Raw genomic sequence first — 25,590 nt, forward strand, 5'->3', positions numbered from 1 at the left:
CATCCCTGGTATGTAAATACTAAATACCATCACTGTCCTCTCAGAGAGTCACTACAACTGTGTGTGCGTGTGCGTTTGCGTGTGTGTGTGTGTGCGTGTGCGTGTGTGCGTGCGTGCGTGATGGGAAATGGGAATTTGAGGAACAGACAGAGTGGAGAATCCCTCTTGGGTTCTGTCCCTATTAATAGGGGCTTTACTGGTTGGCTGGTCTAGCCAAGTTCATGTGTGGTTAAGCCTTGAGATGAAAGGATGACAGCAGCAGAGGGACGGCGATGATGTCAATGACAACTCACTAAAGAGGCTAGTCTGAATCTGTGTTGAACGATGTGTTATTGCACTGCATCATCAAGCCAACCCAGGATACACAGTGATTTGGCACAGAGAAGCAGAGAGGCTGTTTGTAGTCGAGCATCCACGGTCTTAACCTTTCCGTGTCTTCATTTGTTTCATCTCACATGCCCTACAACCCCCCCACCCCACCCCGGCTCTGTTCTCCTTTCTGCCGACCTCAGCCTTATTGGCGCGCATGTCCATGACTGATTTTCAGCCGCATCTTAATTTGCTGCCTCAGCTAGTTCACAGCTACAAGCTTTCATTTGATGGATTACCTCAGCTGCAGTCATGTCGTAATGTATTTTAGCTATGTTCCTGTCTTAGAGAGCCAGACAATGTCTTGGCTGAGGCTCACATGATTTTTTTTTGTTCTCCAATATATGATGAAAGTGAATATTCAATACAATCTCACATCTCCCCCTTCCTCTGCGCTCTCGCTCTCTCTCTCTCTCTCTCTCTCTCTCTCTCTCTCTCTCTCTCTCTCTCTCTCTCTCTCTCTCTCTCTCTCTCTCTCTCTCTCTCTCTCTCAATTGATTGATTAAATACTTTATTAGTCAAAAATGAAAACAGCACAAAAATAATCCTGGGGACTTTCCATTGTGGTCCTCCCCCCCATTTTCTTACTTTATACACAAACACTATCACATTATGCTCACATTATGCTCAGACACACTAAACCAAGTAGCCTATGGTTTTAAAATAATTGCTGTGACATAATACACGCCCCTCCCGCTCAGCGGGGAACCAGTGGAGAGGGAGGAAATTTTCAGAGACACAGACAGTGGCAAAGAAGGAGAGGCAAGGTCTGTAGCGCCTCAGGCAGCTGGTTCAAGGTCAATTCAAGGTCTCAGAGGAGGTCCTGAAAGCTTTCTACTCCGCTGCAGCTCAGAGCACCCAGTCAGAGGCCATTCTGTTTAGTATGGACATGCAGAGCTCTTGCAGAAGGTGGTGAGGTTGGCTGAGCGCACCACAGGGAGGTCTCTCCCATCCCTGGCCTGCAGGACAGAAGTACTATATGTCCTACTTCTGGGTAACTCTGGTGCTCGTATATTATCCCATTCTAAATCCTGCAGTTTTCTGAAGACCCTATCTATGTTGCTATATCAGTGGTTCTCAAACTTTTTCATGTCAAGGACCCCCGCAGACCCCCATCTAAAATATTTTGTTCCAGGCACCAACAGAAGCAAAGATTTGAGTTAATGCTTTAAAAAGATTATTTGCATAAAAAAGCAGATGTACAATCTTGCAGTGCAGCACAAAGTGACGCACGGTGAGCTTGGATATCTGCTATTTTAATGTTTTTTACGACAGCAGTTTCTTGAGAACTGCAAAAGGAAGGGTGATCGGAAATCGGGGCCGATCACATCATTTTCAAATGATCGGAATCGGATCGGGAGCCAAAAAACGGGACATCCCTAGTATATCCATATCATGATATTAGACTGGATATTGTCTGTGATTTGGGATATTGTACTATTGTGATATGGCATAAACCTGTTCTATAAAATATAAATATCGGATCGGGAAAATCGGTATCGGCAGATGCTCAAAATCAAATGATCGGAATCGGATCGGGAGCAAAAAAAACATGATCGGGACATCCCTACTGATAACTGTTTGTGACGATGCGAAATGCGAAGCGCTGGAAACGTGCAGCTGTCAGAGCTCTAAATGAGGACATGGTCATAAAACTATTAACCAAAACAAAATAAAACAACTGTAAGAATCCTGAGCAGATCAAATTATTCTTGTAGATGTAGGCCTTAATAGACAAGTATTTTATGTACATACTGCATACATACATTACATATCGTTGCTGTCGGGTGGAAACCTCATATGTCCAAAACGATTACTTTTGAAAAGGATTGACCAGAGCTATCTTCCTGGCAAGTTCAAAGTCTGGTGCTATCAATTCACACTGTACCAGCGTGTGATGTGGCCACTAAAGATGTGCGAGATAACAACAACAGTCACAAAGCTGGATGCCAAAGGCAACAATAATCCGAAAGTGGCTTGGACTCCCAAGATGCCTCTCTGATGCTGCACTGTTTGGAAGAAATGCACTGCAGCTACCACTGAAGAACATCTCAACTGGTTACAGGCTGGAGAAGTCCAGACTGGTGCTGGAACTCAGGCAGTCAAGTGACCACCTCGTCAGAAATGCTGGTGCTAAGATCCGGACAGGCAGAGCATGGAAGGCAGAGGAGTGTGTGGACGACGCAATCTCCAGATTGAAACACCAAGAGCTTGTCGGAAGAACACAGCAAGGAAGGCGTGGCCTGGGCTGGGGAGAGTCACAGAAGCTGTGGTCAAAAGCATCCTTGAAAGAAAGGAGAAATCTGGTGGATGGAGGAAGACAGGTTCTTCTCCAAGTCTATTGGCCAATGCCAGCAAGGCCAGTTGACAAAGTGGGAGGGCTTCCTATGAAGGTCAGTGAAATGGAGTGACCTGTGGAAGTGCCTCAGGCAAGACTAAGCTTTCTTATCAGAGCCACGTATGGACACCCTTCCTAGTCCAACAAACCTGGCACGGTGGTATGGCTCTGAGGACAACTGTGGCCTCTGTGAAACAGGCAAGGGAAATCTCTGCTACATCCTGTGCCAGACGGCCTTGGCCCAGGGTCGTTACAGGTGGCGACATGACCAGGTACTAAGGACGCTGGCGGAACACACAGAGAGCATGAGAGTCCTGGCCAACGAAAAGTCAACATCCCAACAGAGGCAGCTGGTTCAGTTTGTAACAGCGGAACAAGCCACTAAAGCGGACAAAACAGCGGTCCTGACTCCAGGCAAAGACTGGTCAATGAGAGCAGACCTTGACAAACAGTTACGCTTCCCCTTTGACATCACCATCACCACACTGAGACCCGACATCGTCCTGTGGTCATCAACCAAGAAGCGAGTCCTGTTAGTGGAGTTGACGGTCCCTTGGGAGCAGAACATCCAGAAAGCGTACGAGAGGAAAAAGGCTCAGTATGCAGCGTTAGTGGCAGAATGCCAAGAGAAAGGCTGGAGAGCAACAACCTATCCAATGGAAGTTGGCTGGAGAGCAACAACCTATCCAATGGAAGTTGGCTGGAGAGCAACAACCTATCCAATGGAAGTTGGCTGGAGAGCAACAACCTATCCAATGGAAGTTGGCTGGAGAGCAACAACCTATCCAATGGAAGTTGGCTGGAGAGCAACAACCTATCCAATGGAAGTTGGCTGCCGCAGCTATGCTGGCCTCTCAACAAACCGCTTCTTGAGGGACAAAGGTTTCACGGCAGCAAAGGCCAAGAATGTCCTAAAGGATCTCTCGGAGGAAGCGGAAAAGGGAAGTTTCTGGCTCTGGCTGAGAAGAAAAGACAGGAGTTGGAGGAATCGAGATGCCACGCAATGAAAAACCTGATTATCGAAATCCAGCTGCAGGGAGCGGCAGGGAGACATCCCTGACCGCTGCCCCACCATCCTGAGATGTTCTGGTGATTAAAGAGGCGAAACATCAGTGAAGGATGGCTCCCAGCTGATGACCCTGCAGCTGGTATTTAGGTACTGGCTGAAGTGGGCCTGACGGAAGCGGCCCGAGAGGTTCCAACGTCAACCTATGCTTCTCAACCATCAAGTATGCGGTCAGGTGCAAGCCTGGCTCAGGGAGGAGGATGCCCCTGCCATGCAGAGTCTAGGGTCACTACCTGGTGAGCAAGGGGAAAGGCCAGGTTGGCTCTCAGCTGAAACCCTACAGTTGGCGCTTAGGCACCGTCGGAGGTGCGTTAGGCAGAAATGCCCTGCAGGTACCAACATCTGCCTGTCATGTAATCTGTCGTTCTACATAGACTTCTCATCCAATATTATTACTTTTTATTAATATTTTATATTATCTTTTAGTATTGTACTGTTGTGGTAGCACAGTCTCTGCAAAACCTGTCCCACCAAGATGTTGTTGCTTGTATGTATGAGTTAGTGACAAATAAACAAAATAAAATTGGGCCTAATTTATAATCCTTTGTACAAGGGTGTTGCTCGCTGAGAACAACAACGATACGTTGTTGGCTTGAATTCTTGTCGGCAAACTTCGGGGCCTCTGGCCTGGACTGTTTCAACGGAACAGGACCTGAAGGTCCGGAGGGCACTTGCATGGGATGAGGAGACATGGAAATCAGACATGGGAGAAGACCTCAAGAGGTGACTGTTTGTAGCTACAGTGGAGTCAGTACTGCTGTATGGGACTGAGACAATGGACGCTCACAGCACAACAGGAAAGGGCCCTGGATGGAGTCTACACAATAATGCTACGAATGGCACTAGGTAGATGTCACATGGATGGACCACATCAGAAATGTGGTCCTCTACAGGGATCTACCACAGGTCACAGACAAAGTCAGAGAGAGAAGTATGAGGCTGGCAGGGCACTGCGTCAGGCACCTGGAACTAGTGGTAAGCAAACTGACGTGGTGTCCAGACGAGGACGTATTCTGCGTTACCCGCACAACTATTTAGCCGATCTGCCCTATTGGCCACACGGAGACAGCGTTTTTGGGGACTAATTTAGAAACTACCTCCCAGAGTGGCAAACTTTGGAGACGCAACTTTGTCGTCTCCGCAGCGAATGCCGCCTATTTGCTGAAACGGTGACGCAATAGTCCCCTCGTCCCCTCCAAACTAACCTCACGTCACCAGACTTTCCACCTCCAGTATCACAGCTATGTTTTTAATATTTGCACATAATGTCGTGTTTCTAATTCCTCTTTTTTATATTTTTGTATATCCTATGTGCAATTTATGTCGGGAGGTGGTTTCCAAGTAGGACCCAAATGCGAGGAAGTCAGAATCAAGTGGAAGTTTATTTTAACACCATCAAACAAACAGACTTGGAACTCAGGTTTACAAGACAATAATCCAACGGAGAACACAACCAAACACAGGGCTTAAATAGGCACAGGATTAACAGGACACAGGTGAACTCAAATCAAATCAACACAAGGATTGGCTGGGGGAAAACAAGACACAGGTGAAACAAAGAACCAAAAATCAGGGAAGGTGAGACAAGGCAGGAACCAACTACAATGGAAAACAGGAAACACAAAGCATCAATTCAAAATAAGATTCAAGAACACCATAGCATAACTTCAGAACAACAAAAACAACACACGGAAGGCAGATCCTGACAATTTATGTTATATAGCTGCAGATTAAGCAAAATGTTTAGCGCTGTGCAGGCAGCAGCCAGCATGTGTAGTGATGTAAATAGGTTTTCAATGTAATGAGTCCCGGGATGCAGGGGTGCTCTTTTAGATGAGTCCCAGGGACATTTGATGAGTCCCACTTCAGCGACGTTTTTACAAATTGCAGCATTTAACTCCCATTTCATCTTATATGGTTATAATGTGGTTATATTCATGTAGAAAACGAAGAAGAAATTATTATTATAACTAAAGCTAGCAAAATAAATTAGAATAAAAAAAATGCTCTACATTCATACTACATTCATATTTCATATGATTTTGGCTATATGAAATCTATAATAATTCTGCCAGTTTTAACTGTTAATAATGTTGTTTTTATGACACATTACACAATACATACAACATAAAAATGAATGCTACAAAACTAACCTGGAGATTAAGTAGAAGCAGTCATGGAGGAGGTAGGCTGTGCACAGCAGCACACATGATGTTAGATTTAGAAAATAGGGTTGCTAATATGTTTTGTTGCCCTGCAGTTGGCTTTGGCACTTCTTTTTTGGGGGGGTGGGGGGGCGCATGTTTGTGTGGTGTCACCGGTCACAACGCACAACATACAACAGTGTCGGCGTTTGTTACAGTACACAATGTGTGTTTCCCATTCAATCGGGTCTACTCTGTTTGTCATGCTCAAAAATGTTCGCCTGTCTTTCTGTCGGAGGCAGCACCGTGTAGATGAGAGAGTTGCGACAACCCCGTTCACTGTTTATTCACGGAGCTTCATGAGTCACTGAACGGTATGTTGTCGTCACTCTCTCTCTAAACGGCTCTGGTCTCCAGGCTGCGCTCCGCTCAGCGCTCGTCTCTGAGCAAGATGGCGGCGCCCGTCAGACTGTTGTTGTTAACTAGTGGTTCTACAACGAGTCCTACGTGGATTTTATCGTTTATAACGTAGGATGAGGTCGCATGCGGCCATGCAAAATGATCGTGTCCGTAGATTATTTGTTTTACCGCATTTTCTTTTCCGCTATTTTTTCCCCCACGTGGATTATTATTACTGTACGCTGAGTACAGTAGTGCATCCCGTGGACGCAGAGGTTTTTTTGAAGTGCGGCCCAAAACTATAAAGTGCGTTTTGGGACGCAAAACGCACCCTATTTACATCACTGATGTGGAATCAATATATTAACGAGCAATCATCTGACATTCAGCTGTGTTGCGCACCGGCGAATATATTCAATCTGTGCATTTTACAGGCTGTGCATAATATAGCCTACACTACACGCAGCTTTCTCTGGGTGTCCGGAGCGCCCTGCCGCTCTCGTATGGACTACATGCATAATTAACATAACCGCAATGTGGACACTGGAAACTAAAATGCCATTTTCAAACTTGAACGGGTAACAGCCCGAGCCGCTCTGGAAGGCCTCTGACACTATGGGAGCCAACATAGGGCAAGTCCAGGAAAGCCAAGAAGCGCTCCACCTATGTCATAGATGCACTGCGGGGTGACAGCTTAGCTAACAACACTGCGGAGCAAGACCCTGATGCTAGATATGAGAGTGTGGAGGGCAGCGATTCAGGAGTCCTGAGTTAGTGTTGGCTAGACGCACTCTTGCGGTAGTTGCGTTGCATGTCGGCAAGCCGTTGTATGATGGAGTATATAAATAAGCTTTAGCAATCCTTGCAAGATAGAGATCAGCTCTCATCTAAAGATCTCGGTTTCACTCTTTCTCTGAGATCAATCTGTAACGGGTCCATATGGCACTGGAGCCAAAACCATACTGTTAACATTCAGATGGATGCACCTGTTCATTTCTAATCCCCTGACAATAGAGGGTATACCCATGCATAAAGTGAGTGTCAAATCGAGTGGCAACGTGAGTTTAACATTGTTTTAAAATCGTTTAATGCAATCAGATGGGACTTTTCTGTTTGGATGTATGGCCACTCTCAGTAGGCGTTCCCGCAAAACTTCTGGGTATGATGATGTCACGTGCATACCCTCTATATTCAATCATTTATAATTTAACGTTTCATTTGAGCTCCTTGCTTGTTTTGGTGGCATTAATCTTCTCTCAGTACACAGCTCTGGATCTGTCCACGTCAGCGCACAGTTCTGTTGTAAACTAATGCACGTATACAGGGAATGGACGTCGTCGCTGTCGGCCAGACAACTTGTATGTCCATACAGTATATCACATTTTTCAGACAGGTCGAAAGTCTTTCTGTGGGTTTTATACAAATTATATTTCACCAATGAAAAGTATTAATGAGCTTGTGACTAAGTAAAAGCCACATTGGATCCATTGTAATACAGGTTATTTTTTCCATTTCCTGAAAAGTAACGGTTTTGGACATACAAGTTTTCCGCCGACAGCGACTTTATACATTTTTCATATCAGGATTCAACCCCAGCTTTCTCTTCCATTAATCTTTCGTCTGTTCTCCCAATCCCTTCCTTCCCTTCCTCTGCTATCGCTGCCCCAGTGTTTGCAGTATGTGCCCCCGAGTGTCCCTGACATTGGCAGCAGGCTGTTGAATTTATTCTGATGTGTGCACAGTGTTGAGAGATATTCCATGTGACCTTTTGGGGCGGGCCAGTGACCCTGAACACCCAAGGCTCGGGACTGTCTCTCAAATTCAGGACAAACATCTCACAGCCACTAGACCAGATATAAAGTTCAAAGAGAGAATCACAGAGGCAGTGATATTTGTAGGACAGATTGAAAGTGTCTGATTGGTTGCTGATAGGTGCTCCTGCTTATATGTGAATGAAAGGGTGTGACAGTGTTGGAAAGCGAAAGTGAAATCCCCAGAATCTTAGAACATTGTGTAATATCTTCACTACGATATTACTGTGACAACAATACCGTTGTATTTGGTCAAAAATATTGTGATATTGGATATCCATCCATCCATCCATCCATCCATCTTTAACCGCTTATCCGTAGTCGGGTCGCGGGGGGAACAGCTCCACCAGAGTGTTCCAGACTTCCCTCTCCAGAGCAACATTAGTGACTTCCTCCTGGGGGATCCCGAGATGTTCCAAGGCCAGTGAGTCGATGTGTTTCCTCCAACTGCGCCTTGGTCTGCCCCGGGGTAAACGTAATTCTGCCAATTGACTGCTACTCGAATGAAGCTTAGGGTTTAGCCAGTCTGTTTGGAAGAGCTTCCCACTGGACAATGTAGACACGAGGGGAAAAAATGAAGAGCCCAAACAAGCACACCAGCTCACTCAGTGATGTCCCCAGTTCAAACTACTTAGCTTGACAGCCTTCTAGCTTCTATTCTAAGCAGTGGTGGAACAAGTACTCAGATTTGTACTAAAGTAAAAGTACTCTAATTTGTTTGTATAAAATTGGCGTGGTGTGGAGTAAAGAGTACAATATTTTCCTCTTAGATGTAGTGGAGTAGAAGTATAATACATTATGTAAGTAAAAGTACCTTAGAATTGTACAAATGGACAGTACTTGCATGAGTACATGGGGTACTGTACTTGGTTACTTTCCACCATTGATTCTGAAGTAAATGGGATATGATCTTCCAAATCCACACTGTGTAAATGTGTGACAGCGAGGGCTCAACATCAGCAGCTACTACACTAGCTAGCCCAGCGCCTGCAGACATTCGAGTGTTCACTACTCCTGTTGCAGTAATGTCTGTGTAATGATGTATTGAGTTGCCCGCTGTAAGTAAACCAAATGTGTAATCTCTCGCGCGCGCACACGCACGCACACACGCACACTGCATTACCCAACTCCTCCCGTGATATCTCTTTGTACTCTCCAACCACATACTGTAGAAAGAGACAATTCTCTGAGCGAGTGTATTGTGCGTTTGTGTGTGGGTGTGTTTACTATTCGTGTGTGTGTGTGTGCGTGTGTGCGTGCATGTGTGCGTGCGTGTGTGTGTGTGTGTGTATGTAGGCCCCAGGGCTTTTCCAACTCTGTCTTCTAACTCTTCTTCTTCGTCTTGTTCTCGCTCAGTCCCCATGGCAGTTGCTGGGACCTTCCCTCTTAATCCTGCTCTCTCTTCCTATATTTATTTACTCCCTGGCCTGCACATCACTCTTCAATCATGCAGGGTTTAGCAGACAGCCTTCCACCAGTTCCTCTCCTCACTCTTTTCTCTCTGTGTTACAGTAACACTGTGAGTCTCCAAGCTCCCTGGACACCCCCTCGCCCCTCAGGCATTTCCCAACTGTGGTACCCAAATACACTAGTACAGCAGCTCTTTATTTCACCTTCCGTCATTCTTTAAATGTTTTTTTGTGCGTGTAAAATAAACTAGAAACTTTAGTCAAATCTAAAAACAAATTAATTGATTTGAAAATGTTACACCTGGACAAAATATCAGTCAAAATCAGTAACCAACCAGCTCTCTCCTCTACTCTCCTCTGGTCGTTAGTACTGCTCACTGTACCAACGACTGTTTTATGACTGACCTTTCTGCAGATGTAGAAACTCAAAAGTCCAGCTTCTGTACATCTCAGGGGTGAGTCACCACCTCACATCCCAGCCTGAGGGCAGACGGCTATCCAACACGTGCACGCGCGTGTGCGCACACACACACACACACACACACACACACACACACACACACACACACAGAGGCACTGTGTAAAACAACACATTGGCATGTCATCCAATTGCAAAAGCTAGCACCTCCAATCCTCCATATTATTCACTCTGCTAGTCTGTCTGACTGTGGCATGGATCTTCACTTCTGGTTATCGCATCATGTTATATGGACAGGCAAGAGAGGGCTGCGCACACAGCTCATCTACAGGGACCCGTATAATTGAGCAGACACCGCAGTGTCCCTGGTGTGTGCAGGATGACAGCGCTGTATCATAGATTGGAACTACAGTGCCGAGCTGGAGGCACAATATACAATATTGCACATGAACGTTATATTTGGATTCTGCCTTATTTAAACATTTGCGGAGGGCGTGAATTTGATGGCCGGTGTCCAAATGTTGACTTGTGTGATGGGGAAACCCTGCACTCTGGCACAGGATGACATTAGCAAATATCCAGCATGATACCTTAACTTTAGCCCTAGACTGACAACACAAATCGGCTACTTTTATCATACAGGCCTAGACTATTTTTGACTGCATAGACATGCCCAAAATAGGGATGCCAGGGTGAATGTGGTTATAGTTCAGTGCTATTTCTTTGTTTTGTTTTGTTGTTTGTTTTGACAGTGATTATGATTCTGGAATCAAATGTAAATCCATTAATGTCTCTACATGATGCCACAAAGCCACTCTAACAGAGGAGAGTTCACACGCTTGGAGCAGCCGCTGTTACCAGAATCCATTGTTGAGTGTTTAATGGATGGTTTTATTAGGAATTCAGCATAGCGATAGTTCATTAAAAGGCAGGAGGCTTACTACATTCTGAGGGCCCTATTTTTGTCAGTGCCTCACCCATTTATCCCTAAACTTCTTTGCCTTTTTTTAAATTAATTTCTTACTGTTTTTAAAAACCTTTTTGAACATAGATCAGTCTACAAGAACACACATGTGTCATAACCTATTCAGTGTTGTCAAAATATTACTTAAACAGTAACTTATTACTCCCTGAGAAAAGTAACTAGTTACTTATTACTTTACTTTACTCAGTCTTTCAGCAGTCTGCAAAGCAACTCCACCCCAACCCAGTCTACCATTATAAATATACACTCAAACCCACAGTTCCACCAAGGCTTGTGAAAATAGTAATATTACTTTTGGAAAAAAGTAAATGTAATATTATTACTCAAAATGTGAAAGTAACTAGTTAAGTTACATATTACTGGAAAAAAGTAATAATATATTATATATATATTACTTAAGTTACTTGACAACACTGCCTATAATCTACTCTAAGTCATTATCTATTAACTGATCACTCAATGCACACCCACAACAAATGTTCCTAACCTGGTGGAGACGTATATGTTGCTGCATGTTTTAAAGCTTTTGGGAAAGTACACTATAGCTGTAGCATGTGGAGCATGCAGGCATAGTCTGCCTAGTTTCTTAATCTTAATATGACAGTTTGTAGCTAGTTTTAGATTGTAGCTGCACTTTCCTCCCTAGAGACAGACAGAGAGAGAGAGAGAGAGAGAGAGAGAGAGAGTACTGAGTGTACTGTATGTGGGTGAATCAGCTTGCTTTTGGCATGATGACTGCATGCCAGTCATGACAGTACAGCTCACCTTCGCCCTGGGGGTCTATAGGGACAAGGGACCAGGGGGAATCAACTGCTGAGCAGCAAGATTATTCACTCAGCCCTTTTCAGCTGTAGTCTTTTTCAGAGCTGCCACAGTCACATACAGTACTGTACTGTAGCCTATACTGTGTATGTAAACAAACTGATTTACACATGTGATGAATCTGATTAGTGGGATTGCTCTGTAGTGACTATACAGTTGATTGGCCAGATCTGAATTACTATTGATTAAAGTAAATACAGTACATTGATAATGACAGTGGTTTTACACTGGGACTGTTTTGGACTGTGACACTACAAAGTTGCGTAATGAACACACTCCTTTTTGTGTTATTGTCTTTGTCATGTATCTTCCAAATGGATCAGTGGCTGGCTTGCGAGGCCACAAATTAATAAACTCACTGAGGATTTTATTGTGTGTATATAAAGTCTTCAGAATATAATTTTGGGGTTGCTACTGTAGCTTCTAGAATGCATACACTCATTGCGATTATCTTTACAATCCATCCATCTTCAACCGGTTATCCATAGTCGTGTCGCGGGGGCAACAGCTCAACCAGAGAGCTCCAGACTTCCCTCTCCAGAGTAACATTAGTAACTAACTCCTGGGGGATTCTGATGCGTTCTAGGGCCAGTTTATAATCCCTTGGAAGTGAGCAACAGAGAATTCACCTTATTTTGCTGCCAGGCGTGTCATCCTTTGTTTTTTTATCAATAATTGATTGAGAGTCTTCTGAGTTTTTCTTAACTAATTTACCGCCAACACCACCATCTAGTGGCTGAATTGTGTACTCTGTGACTGCCACTCGTTCATTTCAATGCAAAACACATTTATTTTGAAATGTGTTTCAACCGGAAACCATACATATTGTTTACAGAAATGAGCCACAAATCAATCTTGTTTTGGTCCAAAAAGAAGAATCTGACATATTACGATTCTAAAAACTGCGTTCCCATAGACAGCATAAGCCAGTGGAATTTTCACTTCCGATTTTTATTTTATTTTTTATATCGCACTGTTACGAGCACGTAGAGAACCGTAATCAATTCATATTAAAAAAGGCGCCAAAAGGCAATCTCGGCGGTGAGGGCATTTGGACCAGAAGGTATCAAAAGGTGATCTCTGCAGTAAGTGAATTAAGTCTGAACAGCAATGTCAAGATCTTTGGACAAGCCTGGAACGCCTGCAACAAACTCCTCAGAGTCTGGCAGTCCGGCGTTTCAACCTCCACCAAGGTCTCTTTCTTCAGGGCCTGTGTTGAAAGTATCCTGCTATATGGTGCTGAGACATGGACTATGAAGAAGGAATTACAAGACCGGCTTGATGGCACATATACAAGACTGCTCCTGTGTGTTAAAACATCTCCTGGAAAACTCATCCAACCAAAGAGCAGATCTATGCATGGTGAACTGCCGCCAATAACAACAACCGTAGCACATCGTAGAGCAATCTTTGCTGGTCACAAGGATCAAGTCATATCAGATATCCTGCTATGGCGGCTCCCTCAATCATCCAGAGGAACCAGACCTCATACATATCCTGACACAATCTCCAGGGACACAGGACTGACATTCGAAGAACTGGGAGCATGCAGCGATGGCTGACAGGACCCGATGTAAAGGCAGTCGAAGGATGATGATGATGATGATGATCTTTTTTTAATCGGTATTATGCAGACACGGTCAGTTGCAGAGAGGAGGATGAGGGACAAACTCAACTGCATCCTGGAGAACCCCTCCCGTCCACTCTATGGTAAGCTGCGGAAGAGGCCAGAGGCTCACTCCCCCGCTGATGAAAACAGAGCGGTACAGACTTTATTTTATGCCAACTGGCAACTGCCATCAGAGTGCATAATGCATGAGAACTTTCTGCCTAAATACTTATGGTTCTGTGCCGGCTCTGTTCTTGTATGTATTTATTTTTAGCACAGTATGCTGCTGTAACGCCTCAATTTCTCTTCTGAGATGTGTATCTCTCACCTCATCTCATCTAATCTCCATATACAGTAGTAGGGACAGGACTGGCAGATACAGAGATTTCCATACATGGGCATATTGGTCGGATCGGCGGTGCGACATAGGTGTGAGGTCCGCCCAACCTCTATCTATTGTAATGAAGGAAGTGATAAGAAAGCATCAATGTGGTGGAGTGTCGGATGGAGAGATCTGGCCCATGAGTATAGCCCCAGAATGGCTGATATCATCTCCAGTCTCCAATCACGACACTAGCCTGGAACACGGAAACTGATTGCCGTTTTCAACAAGTGTCATGCCAGTCGGGGACACATCACAAACTCAAGAACAGCTTCAAACCCCACATCGTTCATTTTTTAATGAAGTAGAAAGCCTTTATTTTCAATTATTATATATTTTTTCCTGTCGTGGAGAAACAGCACTACAAAGGCAGAAACGCCTAATTTGGAAGACGATTGTAATGATGTGACTTCTCTCTATACAAGAGTTTGATTGAAAGTTCCGTCATCACAGTGTTTCTATAGCTCATTGTGCATAGCTTTTTTCTTTAATGGCTTGACCCCATCTTATGGCTCTTATCGCTGCTTGCATTCTTGATATTGCTACTAATTGGATTTGCTTCTGCCCTCTCTGTCTCCCACTCTCTCTCTCTCCCCCCTCCAACACGGTTGAGGAAATGTCGTTGTTTGACACTTTAATCAAATTGAATTGAATTGAAATAGTTGATGGTATGGAGTTTGATTGATTAACAGTTTGAAAATGAGTTGTACATGTAAGGCAAAGCAGTAGCCTGACCAGTTTGTTTTGGGATGTCTGGAGCGTTGTTTTTAAGGCCTTTGATTACTAACTTTAGTTGTAGCTAGGCGGGAAATAGCTGTTTTCAATACATGATAGTTCAGTTGGTGATGAAAGCATGAAATTTGGCACAGATGACCTTCATATGACCCTAATCGATAATCAACCTCCGGCCACGCAGAATTCCAATTTTTTCAAGGTGGCCAGCCAGTTTTAAAAATGGCTGCAACTGTACATACGTTTTTGGACTATATGACTTTGCTGGGGCTGTAAATATTTTATATCCCCTCAATTTGATATAAGAGAATATGTTCTGGAGGTATTTATACCAAGTACGATATAAAAAGTAACATTAGGTTCCAATATGGCGCCATGTTTTCCAATATGGCTGCCAATAAACTGTATAAATGTACATCTGCTTATGGTTAATGCACAGTTGGTGATACAAACGTGAAATTTGGCACAGATCACCTTTATGACACCCTAATTCATAATCAACCTTGGGCAATGCAGAATTCCTACATTTTTCAAGATGGCCGCAAGTTTTCAAAATCGCTGCAACTGGACCTACGTTTTGGATAATATCACTTTGCTGGGGCTGAATCTTTGATTTCCCCCTAATTTTGATATAAGAGAATATGTTCTGGAGGTATTTCTACCAGGTAAGATAACAAAATTACATTAAGTTCCAATATGGTGGCATGTTTTCCAAAAAGGCTGCCGATAAATTGCATAACTGTACTACTCATGATTCATGGCTCATGGTTAATCCACAGTTGGTGATACAAGCATGACATTTGGCACAGACCTTTATACCACCCTAATTGGTAATCAACCTCGGGCCATGCATAATTCCTCAATTTTTCAAGATGGCCACCAGGTTTCACCAGTTGAAACTGGGCCTATGTTTTGGACTATATCCTTTTGCTGAGACTGTAATATTTTTTTATTTCCCCCTCATTTTGATATAAGAGAATATGTTCTGGGGGTATTTCTACAAAGTAAGATCAGAAATAACCTTAGGTTCCAATATGGTGACATGTTTTCCAATATGGCTGCCGATAAATTGCATGAATGTACATCTGCTCATGGATAATACACAGACCGGATACAAGCATGAAATATGGCACAGATCACCTTTATACCACCCTAATTGGTAATCAACCTCGTGCCATGCAGAATTCCTCAATTTGGGAAGATGCCTGAAGCCCAAAAGCCCAATTGACAAGTTTGTATTGTGTTATTGCAGTACCAGGGTACACTGGTTGACACTATAGCTGTGATACTCAGCATGGGGTTCAATGCTAATACATTTTCTAGTTTCCTAAATGCTGTTTAGCTTGCCCCAAATTAAAGTTAAACAGCCGCACCTGAATTGACATGATGTGCCAGCGCGGGAGAGCCGAGCCAAGGAAGACAGGGCTTTAGTCTTTCGGAAGGTGTACAGATCATATAGGAAATTCATAGCATTGGATGAATGATCGGACTGGGGGTAGGATAGTGATGTTACTGAGCCCAGCCCAGTTGTATCCCATAATTATTGTAGTGTATTTTTTGCCAGGTGGAAACCTGGCATACAACAGCTCATTTTATTTTAGTGACCTAGTCATTACATTACATTACATTACAGTCATTTAGCAGACGCTTTTATCCAAAGCGACTTACAATAAGTGTATTCAACATAGGTAGGGAACAAAAACTACTAATCACCAGAAGTCTTTAGTGCATTTTCTGCAAAAACAAGCAACCAAGAGTATACCTAGCGCTAAGGTAAAAGTGCAATATATCAGCTACCTATTTCCTTAAACAGATGAGACAAAATAGCTAAATCAAATGAGCATGAGCTAAAACAATTAAGTGTATCGACTAAACAAGATCCAATAAACAATACAACAACAGAAAACAAGCGTTCGTACAACTAGTTAACAACAAGTAGGTCAGGCAGAGAGGAAGGGTAGTGTTTCCTGAAGAGGTGGGGTGAGTCATGATTGACTGCCCCTATTAAAGCCAATGTATGTGGTCAGACTCCCAGTCTGACCACATACTCTGAAATGCCGCTTAAGCTATATGAGACTTGTGTAGCAAATCGCGTAGTAGCAACCTAGTCATGATTGGCTGCCTCCGAAGCCCTCACACGACGCAACGCGGCCATAACAAAACACAGTGATTGAACTAACAAAGTTGTTTTTACAAAATTAATTGCATGCCAATTATTTTTGACCCCAGGCAACTTGATGATGGAATTCAGTTGACACTTGAACAAAGCTACATACCAAGACTCATGGTAACAGTTAAAAACATCAACATTGGAAAGAAAAAGGAAGTTAATATCAGAAGAGAAGTGTAAAGTATCTTCGGCTAAATTCACTCGCAGCAGCCTTAAAAGTAACATCTGCCCATTTGCGCCACATTTTAAAGTGATTTGGTAGCTTTTGAATGACCTGTAACAAGACAGACAAAACTAAGAATCTGCACAAAGCCATAACTGCATACCAAGCTGCAAAGATGTGCCAAAAACCTTCACCAAGCTTTATCGGATCTAAGTTTGTGTATGGTGATGGTGACCATATTTCAAAATATGCCACGCTATTTGAACCTAGGTCATTGAAAACCTAAATGGATCCTGTGTATGGTAATTATTAATACAATTATTATTTAAGCACATGTGGTGTTGGAGCTCATGTTATAAAATCATGTGGATTAACCATAATCATTTATCGGCAGCAATACTGGAAAACATGACGCCATATTGGAACCTAATGTTATTTCTGATCTTACTTGGTAGAAATGCCTCCAGAACATGTTCTCTTATATCAAAATGAGGGGGAAATTAAAAAATACTGCCCCTGCAAAAGGATATAGTCAAAAACGTAGGCCCAGTTGAAGCCATTTCAACTGGCAAAAACTGGCGACCATCTTGTAAAATGGAGGAATTATGCGTGGCCCGAGGTTGATTACCAATTAGGGTGGTATAAAGGTAATCTGTGCCAAATGTCATACTTGTATCACCAACTGTGGATTAACCATGAACAGATGTACAGTTATGCAATTTATCGGCAGCCATATTGGAAAACATGCCACCATATTGGAACTTAATGTTATTTTGTATCTTACTTGGTAGAAATACCTCCAGGACATATTCCCTTAGGTGGAAATCAAAGATTCAGCCTCAGCAAAGTGCTATAGTCCAAAATATAGGTCCAGTTGCAGCCATTTTTTAAACTGGCGGCCATCTTGACAAATTTAGGAATTCTGCATGGCCCAAGGTTGATTATGAATTAGGGTGTCATGAAGGTGATCTGTGCCAAATGTCATGTTTCTATCACCAACTGTGCATTAACCATGAGCAGATGTACATTTATGCAGTTTATTGGCAGCCATATTGGAAAACATGCCGCCATATTGAAACCTAAAGTTATTTTGATCTTCTCTTATATCAAAATGATGGTGAAATCAAAGATTTACAGCCCTAGCAAAGTGATATAGTCCAAAACGTATAGGTCCAATTGCAAACTGGCGGCCATCTTGAAAAATGGTGGAATTCTGCGTGGCCCGAGGTTGATTATCAATTAGGGTCATATGAAGGTCATCTGTGCCGAATTTCATGCTTTCATCACCAACTGAACTATCACATCAATTTCCCGCCTAGCTATTGCCATTTTTTCACTGAAAGGATTTACCTCTAAAATAAAAATAATAATAATAATAAAAATAATACAACTTTGTATAGCACCTTTCATGACATGAAATGCAGCTCAAAGTGCTTTACAGAGCAATGGAGAAAAGAAAAAGAAAAGCAAGGCATAAACATTAAAAAAAACAAGAGCAGTAATGCAATACAGTGAGGACATGAATAACAAAAAAATTAAAAGATCAATTACAAGCAAGAGTGTAGAAGTGAGTCTTGAGCTGCGCTTTAAAAATGTCTACAGAGGCTGCCTGTCGAAGGTACAGTGGGGAGTTTGTTCCACGCCGTCGGCCCTTAGAAGCGAAACGCTGCTTCCCCGTATTTTTTTGTTGCCATTTTTTTAGGCAAAGCGAGCAGGAAGACCTTAGGGGGGCGGTTTGGGACATATTTAGGCAGGCAGTCATGTAGGTAGGAAGGTGCGAGACCATTGAGAGCTTTTAAACAAGTAAAATAATTTTAAAATCAATCCTAAAAACACCCGGAAGCCAGTGCATTGAAGCCAAAACTGGAGTAATATGTTCTCTCATCTTAGTTCTAGTTAAAACTCTGGCTGCTGCATTTTGGACAAGTTGTAATCTGTCAGTTGTTTTCTTAGGCAGTCCAGAAAAAAGTTTTTTTCTAAGGTGAAAAAAAGCAATCTTGGTAACATGATTAATGTGTGAATTAAAATTCAATTCAGAATCAATAATGACCCCCAAGTTCTTTACTGTACTGTTACTTTCTGGTTGCCAAGTCTGCTTATTATTGATTCTTTCTGCTCACTAGAACCGATTATGTGAACTTCTGTCTTATCCTCATTTAGCTTGAAAAAGTTCTCACTCATCCAGCATTTGATGCTAGACAGACAGGTCAACAACGGGTCTAAGGCACAGGGATCATCTGGAGCTACACTAAGATATAGTTGGGTATCATCGGCATAGAAATGAAAATTGACTCCGTGATTGGTAATAAGTTCTCCCAACGGCAGTATGTACAGGGAGAATAACAGAGGACCAAGAATCGAGCCCTGAGGAATACCAGAACCGATGTCGTGTTTGTCTGAGTCAAACTCAGCTAGATTGACAAAATAACTTCTGTTTGATAGGTAGGAGGAAAACCAGGACAGGAAATCAGTTCCTGTTTTCTTAGTTGGGATTTGTGGATATTTGTCATTGACCTTCATTCAAGGTGAACCGCAGTTGTACACACTGTAGATGTGTGTTCTAATATGTTCGATATACACGTGTTCTAATACACATATTGTATCAGAACAATATGTTCCCTTTAGTTGTTGTAGTGTAATTTTAGTACATTTGCTTTTGCCCATATACAGTACCTGAAATTCATCCTGCAAGAGTCTTGCTCAGGGACACTTCGATACGTATACACTGGGTGAGCCGAGGGTCAAACCGGCAACCTTCTGATTCGACCCCATCGGCCTCTCTATCAACCCACGTTTTAACGGTTTAACTTTTTGGCTTGGCCTTTCCTTCTTTAGCGATCCTAGACCGGGTTGCACAACCGCGCTGCCCTCCACCTCCCATTATACAGGCTGACTAAAAAGCTGAATAACTCCTAATCTACGGAGTTCTCCATGGTTTGGATAAAATGCGCGAAGTTCGGAGGTCTTTGCTGATTATCCGGTGGTTTAGATGGAAACATTGGCGCTTTCTAGAGCAAGGATGGCTTAATTTTAGCTCGCTAGCATTGATGCTATTTATTTAGCATTAAGATGGACACTCCAAACAGGATGTCAGTCCCAGTGTGTGTTGCATTGAAATAGCCTCGGCAGTCCGCGGTTGGCTCTGCGTCCAGGAGGTGGCAGCATATTGGTTAAGACTTGCATGGAAATTTAAGATATTACCTGCTTTTGCATGAACAAAATACAGGTCATCATAGGTTATGCGGCCAAAGATTTATACCCCAGATGGTAGCTTTATAGTGCACATGCAGTATGTATGATACATTATTGGTATGCACACGCTTAGCAGTTTCAAAGATGCAGTCCACCTTTGTGTTGATGAGAGAATAATTATGATCTAATGCAGGGGCTCTCAAACTTTTTCATACCACAACCCCATATTATTAGGCGGCCCCACGTTGGGTTGCGACCCATAGTTTGTGAATCGCTGCTATGATGATACATTTCTGGCCTAGGCTCTATATTTGTATTATTTCTCATCTCATTCAGCACCCTGGAAAGTGATGTTTTTATTCTTTCAGCCAGTGCTGCATTGTGGACAGTGGTACTAACCAGGGAGCGTGACAGCGTGTTAGCAATTTGTTTCTGCTTTCTCTTTTGGTAGCTGTTGTACAGTGTTGTAGGAAGGCCCTAATAGCCCCTTGAGGATGTTCTTTTATCACGATGATGGATAAAGGCAGCTATAGCCACATTGCTGTCATATAACCATGGTAAAGAGCACACCGTACAATATTATTGTTATATGATTTCATGTTAATTTCCCTGTGTTACACAGTCCTCCTGAGATTGTTTTGTTGGCCACTGCATTTCCCTCATAGTGTGTAAAGCAAATAAAAAGCATGACAAGGGTTGAGCTGACTCAGCAGTTTTTTTCATTCTTTCCGACCGCCCACCTGGATATTCACACATAGACAAGGTCGGACGTGTGACCTGCAGGGGGACATAAGTAAACTATAAAATAAGCTTGGCACCCAGCAATCGTTTCCTTACATCTTCTCGCCTAAAGGCACAGGTCGTTTTGCTGATTAGCATTAGTTTACCATAACTTTGGTTTGGAGTTAAGTTTCCATCCTCCAGAGGCTGCATAATAGGATTTTATCTCTGCGAGGGGTTTAACCCAACTCCAACTTGAGCTTTGTCCTTGTTCATGGAAAAGAAGCCGGGCAGTGAGGACGATCTCCGTCACTGCACTAGTAGACTCCTGCAGGCTGGGTGTTTGTTCAGTAGGGTGTAGAACTGGGTGTCTGTTCAGTGGGGTGTAGAACTGGGTGTCTGTTCAGTGGGGTGTAGAACTGGGTGTCTGTTCAGTGGGGTGTAGAACTGGGTGTCTGTTCAGTGGGCTGTGGAACTGGGTGTCTGTTCAGTGGGCTGTAGAACTGGGTGTCTGTTCAGTGGGGTGTAGAACTGGGTGTCTGTTCAGTGGGGTGTAGAACTGGGTGTCTGTTCAGTGGGGTGTAGAACTGGGTGTCTGTTCGGTGGGCTGTGGAACTGGGTGTCTGTTCAGTGGGGTGTAGAACTGGGTGTCTGTTCAGTGGGCTGTAGAACTGGGTGTCTGTTCAGTAGGCTGTAGAACTGTGTGTCTGTTCGGTGGGGTGTAGAACTGGGTGTCTGTTCAGTGGGCTGTAGAACTGGGTGTCTGTTCAGTGGGGTGTAGAACTGGGTGTCTGTTCAGTGGGGTATAGAACTGGGTGTCTGTTCAGTAGGCTGTAGAACTGGGTGTCTGTTCAGTGGGCTGTAGAACTGGGTGTCTGTTCAGTGGGGTGTAGAACTGGGTGTCTGTTCAGTGGGCTGTAGAACTGGGTGTCTGTTCAGTGGGCTGTAGAACTGGGTGTCTGTTCATTGGGCTGTAGAACTGGGTGTCTGTTCAGTGGGCTGTGGAACTGGGTGTCTGTTCAGTGGGGTGTAGAACTGGGGGTCTGTTCAGTGGGCTGTAGAACTGGGTGTCTGTTCAGTAGGCTGTAGAACTGGGGGTCTGTTCAGTGGGCTGTAGAACTGGGTGTCTGTTCAGTGGGGTGTAGAACTGGGTGTCTGTTCAGTGGGGTGTGGAACTGGGTGTCTGTTCAGTGGGCTGTAGAACTGGGTGTCTGTTCAGTGGGGTGTAGAACTGAGTGTCTGTTCGGTGGGGTATATAACTGGGTGTCTGTTCAGTGGGGTGTAGAACTGGGAGGAATTGCTGCATGCGTTAACTTGTTCCTCTGCATGCATTACGTCCTGCTGAAGGTCAGAAGACTTCACGAGTATCGAAGGAGACGCGTGATTGTCTGTGCTCTCCCTTGGGCCAACTGTACAAGTTAGCAGTGACAAGGTACTGTCATATGGTCTGGGAATGGGAAATTGATATAATGACTCAATTGGGAGAAAATAAAAGTAAAGATCCTTGTAGCATTAAGTGAACATCTGCTCCATGGAATATAAATTGCACATTAGAGATAACAATGCAGACTGTTTGTATAGCCTGCTTCTGGCTGTCCTGCTCCACCCCCAGCTCAGACTCATGCTCTGTTTGTGAAATTTGGAAGCCGTGTGAGCTTGCCTGAAGGAATGGTTATAAGTTATATCACTTGTCAGCTTGTGCCCACTTAGGGGCACACAGAGATTCCAATGTATTGAAGTCAGGAGTCAAGGGAATTGGTACAATTTGCTCCACTGCTAAATGTACAAGTGCTAATTTAACAACAACAAAAATGAACCCATGAAAATGGTCAGTTCTTACACATTGAGAATTAAATTAATCCTCCAGACACATATTTGCCTGGGGAATCTACAGTATTAAAACATTGCTGAGTTACTTAATCGTTGCATTGATAATGGAATAACAGAGATACACAGTAAAATCCTCAGTGTCCATAATCCATATGTAACCTGGGTAAATTGTCACTCATGGTTTTACAGTGTAGAAAAATGAAATATGAATTATGAAATCAAGGCTTTTGAGGACATAAACCTTGATTTCATTATTCATATTTCATTTTTTCAGTGCATATCTTTCTCTTGCACACTTTAGAAAGGATGCCTAAGTGGCAAGTGAGTTGTGAGGCTAAACAGGAGTAGAGAGAGAGCGGCAGCAACAGTGCAGATGAGCTCCACTGAACAGCGACAGTGGCACCAGGGTGCACGCACACACACACACACACACACACACACACACACAAACACACATACACTGACAGGCGAGCACGAACACACATGTACAGACATCCGATGCTACACTCTCTGGGGCACATGCAGATGCTGAACTCTCTATCTCTCTCCCTCTCTGCCCCCCCACCCCCCATTCTCCCTGGACCCTGGCACAGATAATCACTCTCGCACACATGCGATGCAATAATAACGCGGAACACTCCCTCACTCCGTTCAGCCTGTGTTGGTGCTCGCGCCTCTGTGAGACACAAAGCTGGTTGCCCGCTGGGGAGGAACAGCTTGCAGCCTTCACAGCACAATAGAGAGAGCTGGAGAACGGGAGAAGAGGGGGAGACTTCAGTTGCTTTTTCATCTGCAGAGGCGCAGGGAGGCACAGCCGATATATTCTTCAGCGGTGCTGTAGAGGAGGGGAAAGGAGAGGGGGACAGAGAGAGAAAGGGGAGGCGTGGTGAGTACAGGAGATCGGGATTGAATGTAGTCCAGCTGCTGCTGATGCTGGCTGAGGAGAGGCTGCAAGAGTAACCGTGTCCTGCACGCATGCACCCGCACATACTCATACAGAAGCGACGCGGCCAGGGGGACTGAGACACGTAGACCACTGCACTCTGCGCTGAAGAGCAGGGGGACTGAGACACGTAGACCACTGCACTCTACGCTGAAGAGCAGGGGGACTGAGACACGTAGACCACTGCACTCTGCGCTGAAGAGCAGGGGGACTGAGACACGTAGACCACTGCACTCTGCGCTGAAGAGCAGGGGGACTGAGACACGTAGACCACTGCACTCTGCGCTGAAGAGCACCTGCAAGCTTGTGGATGTTGACGGACCGCCGCTAAAGTTCAAGTCCTGGGTAAGCCAACTTACACACACACACACACACACACGCGCGCGCACACGTCCCACACACGCACGTCCCACACACACACACACACACACGCACACACACACACACACACACACACGCACACACACACACACACATACATACACACACACAAACTCCAGTGACAGTCCTGTTTACTTCCACATCTCCAGCTTTTATCACGGGGTCATGTGTCACTACTACTTGCAGGTTTATATCACAGAACCCATGTGTCTCTTCCCTCTCCACTGCACATTTATATCTGGTGTCCTGTCAGTGGAAAAAGCCTGATTTATACTCCTTTGTATGATGGTTTCTGATGGGACTCGTTGTGAGCTTGTAGAACAGCTCTTGTCGGCAAGCAACACCTTGGCCATACGATACCGCCATATGACAGACGATGAATAAAGCTTTCATCTCATCCCCATCTCGCTATGGCTATGCCTGTGTCTTTGTTACCAGTTATTCTGGCTTGGTCCAGTTTGCTGTGGTGATAAGACACTGCTCCACAATGGGAGCTCGGCTTTTTTCATACAGCTGTTTTGAAGTAGTGGACAGTGTGGCTTTTTTGGGGTTTCTACTATAGATCCCGTACAGACTTGCTAAGTCTTGCCTGGTTTGTTTTCCAATTGTTTTACATTCCCTGATGAAGGCTTAACCGCCGAAACGTTGGATTCATTTTTGTCTTACCTGCTGTCCTAATAAAATATTGGCACTCTGGCTATTGGCGTGTGCGGCCAGTGCGGTCACCTTCTTGTTTTTTCAAGATTTCCTCTACAGTTTTCTCCCGTGTGCCGGCACCGCCACAAGGACTTTGGTGTGCGTATAGCTTTTTTGTACACATTGTTTTCCAATCCAGCCAGACACCAGGTCTCATTATCTCACAACATGATTTTCCATCTCATTGTTGCCCTTGAAAAGGTGTTGCCTTGTCCCTATGTGGGACTCTGCCTGCTGTCAGGCAGCCACAGCGTGTGTGTGTGAGTGTGTGTGTGTGTGTGTGTGTGTGTGTGTGTGTGTGTGTGTGTGTGTGTGTGTGTGTGTGTGTGTGTGTGTGTGTGTGTGTGTGTGTGTGTGTGTGTGTGTGTGTGCGCGTGTGCGTGCGTGCTTGGCTTACATGCGTACATGCACAAGTGCCAAGTTTTCTTTTCGTAACCACTAGCAAAATAATAGCCAATCGGCCTGGGCCGTGGATCAGTGGTCCAGGCACCTTGGCCGGTAGCCCAAGTCTGGCAGTGTGCTGCGGGTTCGATTCCCGATCCCGACGACCTTTACTGCAATTCACCCCCCATCTCTCTCCCCATTTCCTGTCAGCCTACTGTCTGTCCCTCTATAAGAAATATAAAATACATACAAAAATTATTAAATTAAATAGCCAATCTACAACTACAAGCTCAAAACGCATTGTGAGATCTGCTATTTTTTGTAAAATAAAAATACTTCAAACTAATGTATATTACAACTGCTGTTGTAAATCCTTTAGACCCGTTATTGTCTCCATCAGGCCGAAGGCATGGGGAGAGAGTATGTTTTGCACTCCGTGTGTGAGTCTGTGTGTGCGTGCGTCCGTCCGTCTGTTACTAGCTAATCTCCGGCACCGTTAACACGGTCGATGCCAAATTCTGCACACACACTCTCTGGATGCCAACGATGAACCCACATTTTCCAGAATGGCCTGTTATAGCGCCACCTGGAGGCCGGCTTTTGTAAAACACATTTTTGGATATTACT

The 25,590-nt window shown here is 44.1% G+C and overlaps 1 protein-coding gene across 3 annotated transcripts in view; it reads left to right on the forward strand.

Moving 5' to 3' along the window:
- Positions 1 to 25,590, forward strand: part of lingo3a (leucine rich repeat and Ig domain containing 3a) — a 104,272-nt gene that overhangs the window by 35,039 nt on the left and 43,643 nt on the right. The window contains exon 2 of one of the 3 annotated variants that reach the window (XM_079505180.1): positions 1 to 8. This exon is cut by the window's left edge and continues 78 nt beyond it. The exons of 1 other annotated variant lie outside the window; for it this stretch is intronic. In XM_079505180.1, the coding sequence (XP_079361306.1) occupies positions 1 to 8 (8 nt within the window). Of the gene's footprint in view, positions 9 to 23,730; positions 23,848 to 25,590 lie in introns of those variants that run through there. One more of the 3 variants, XM_079505182.1, reaches the window with a different exon arrangement.

The sequence above is a fragment of the Electrona antarctica genome, assembly GCF_951216825.1.
Source record: "Electrona antarctica genome assembly, chromosome: 7".
Taxonomy (NCBI): Eukaryota; Metazoa; Chordata; class Actinopteri; order Myctophiformes; family Myctophidae; genus Electrona; species Electrona antarctica.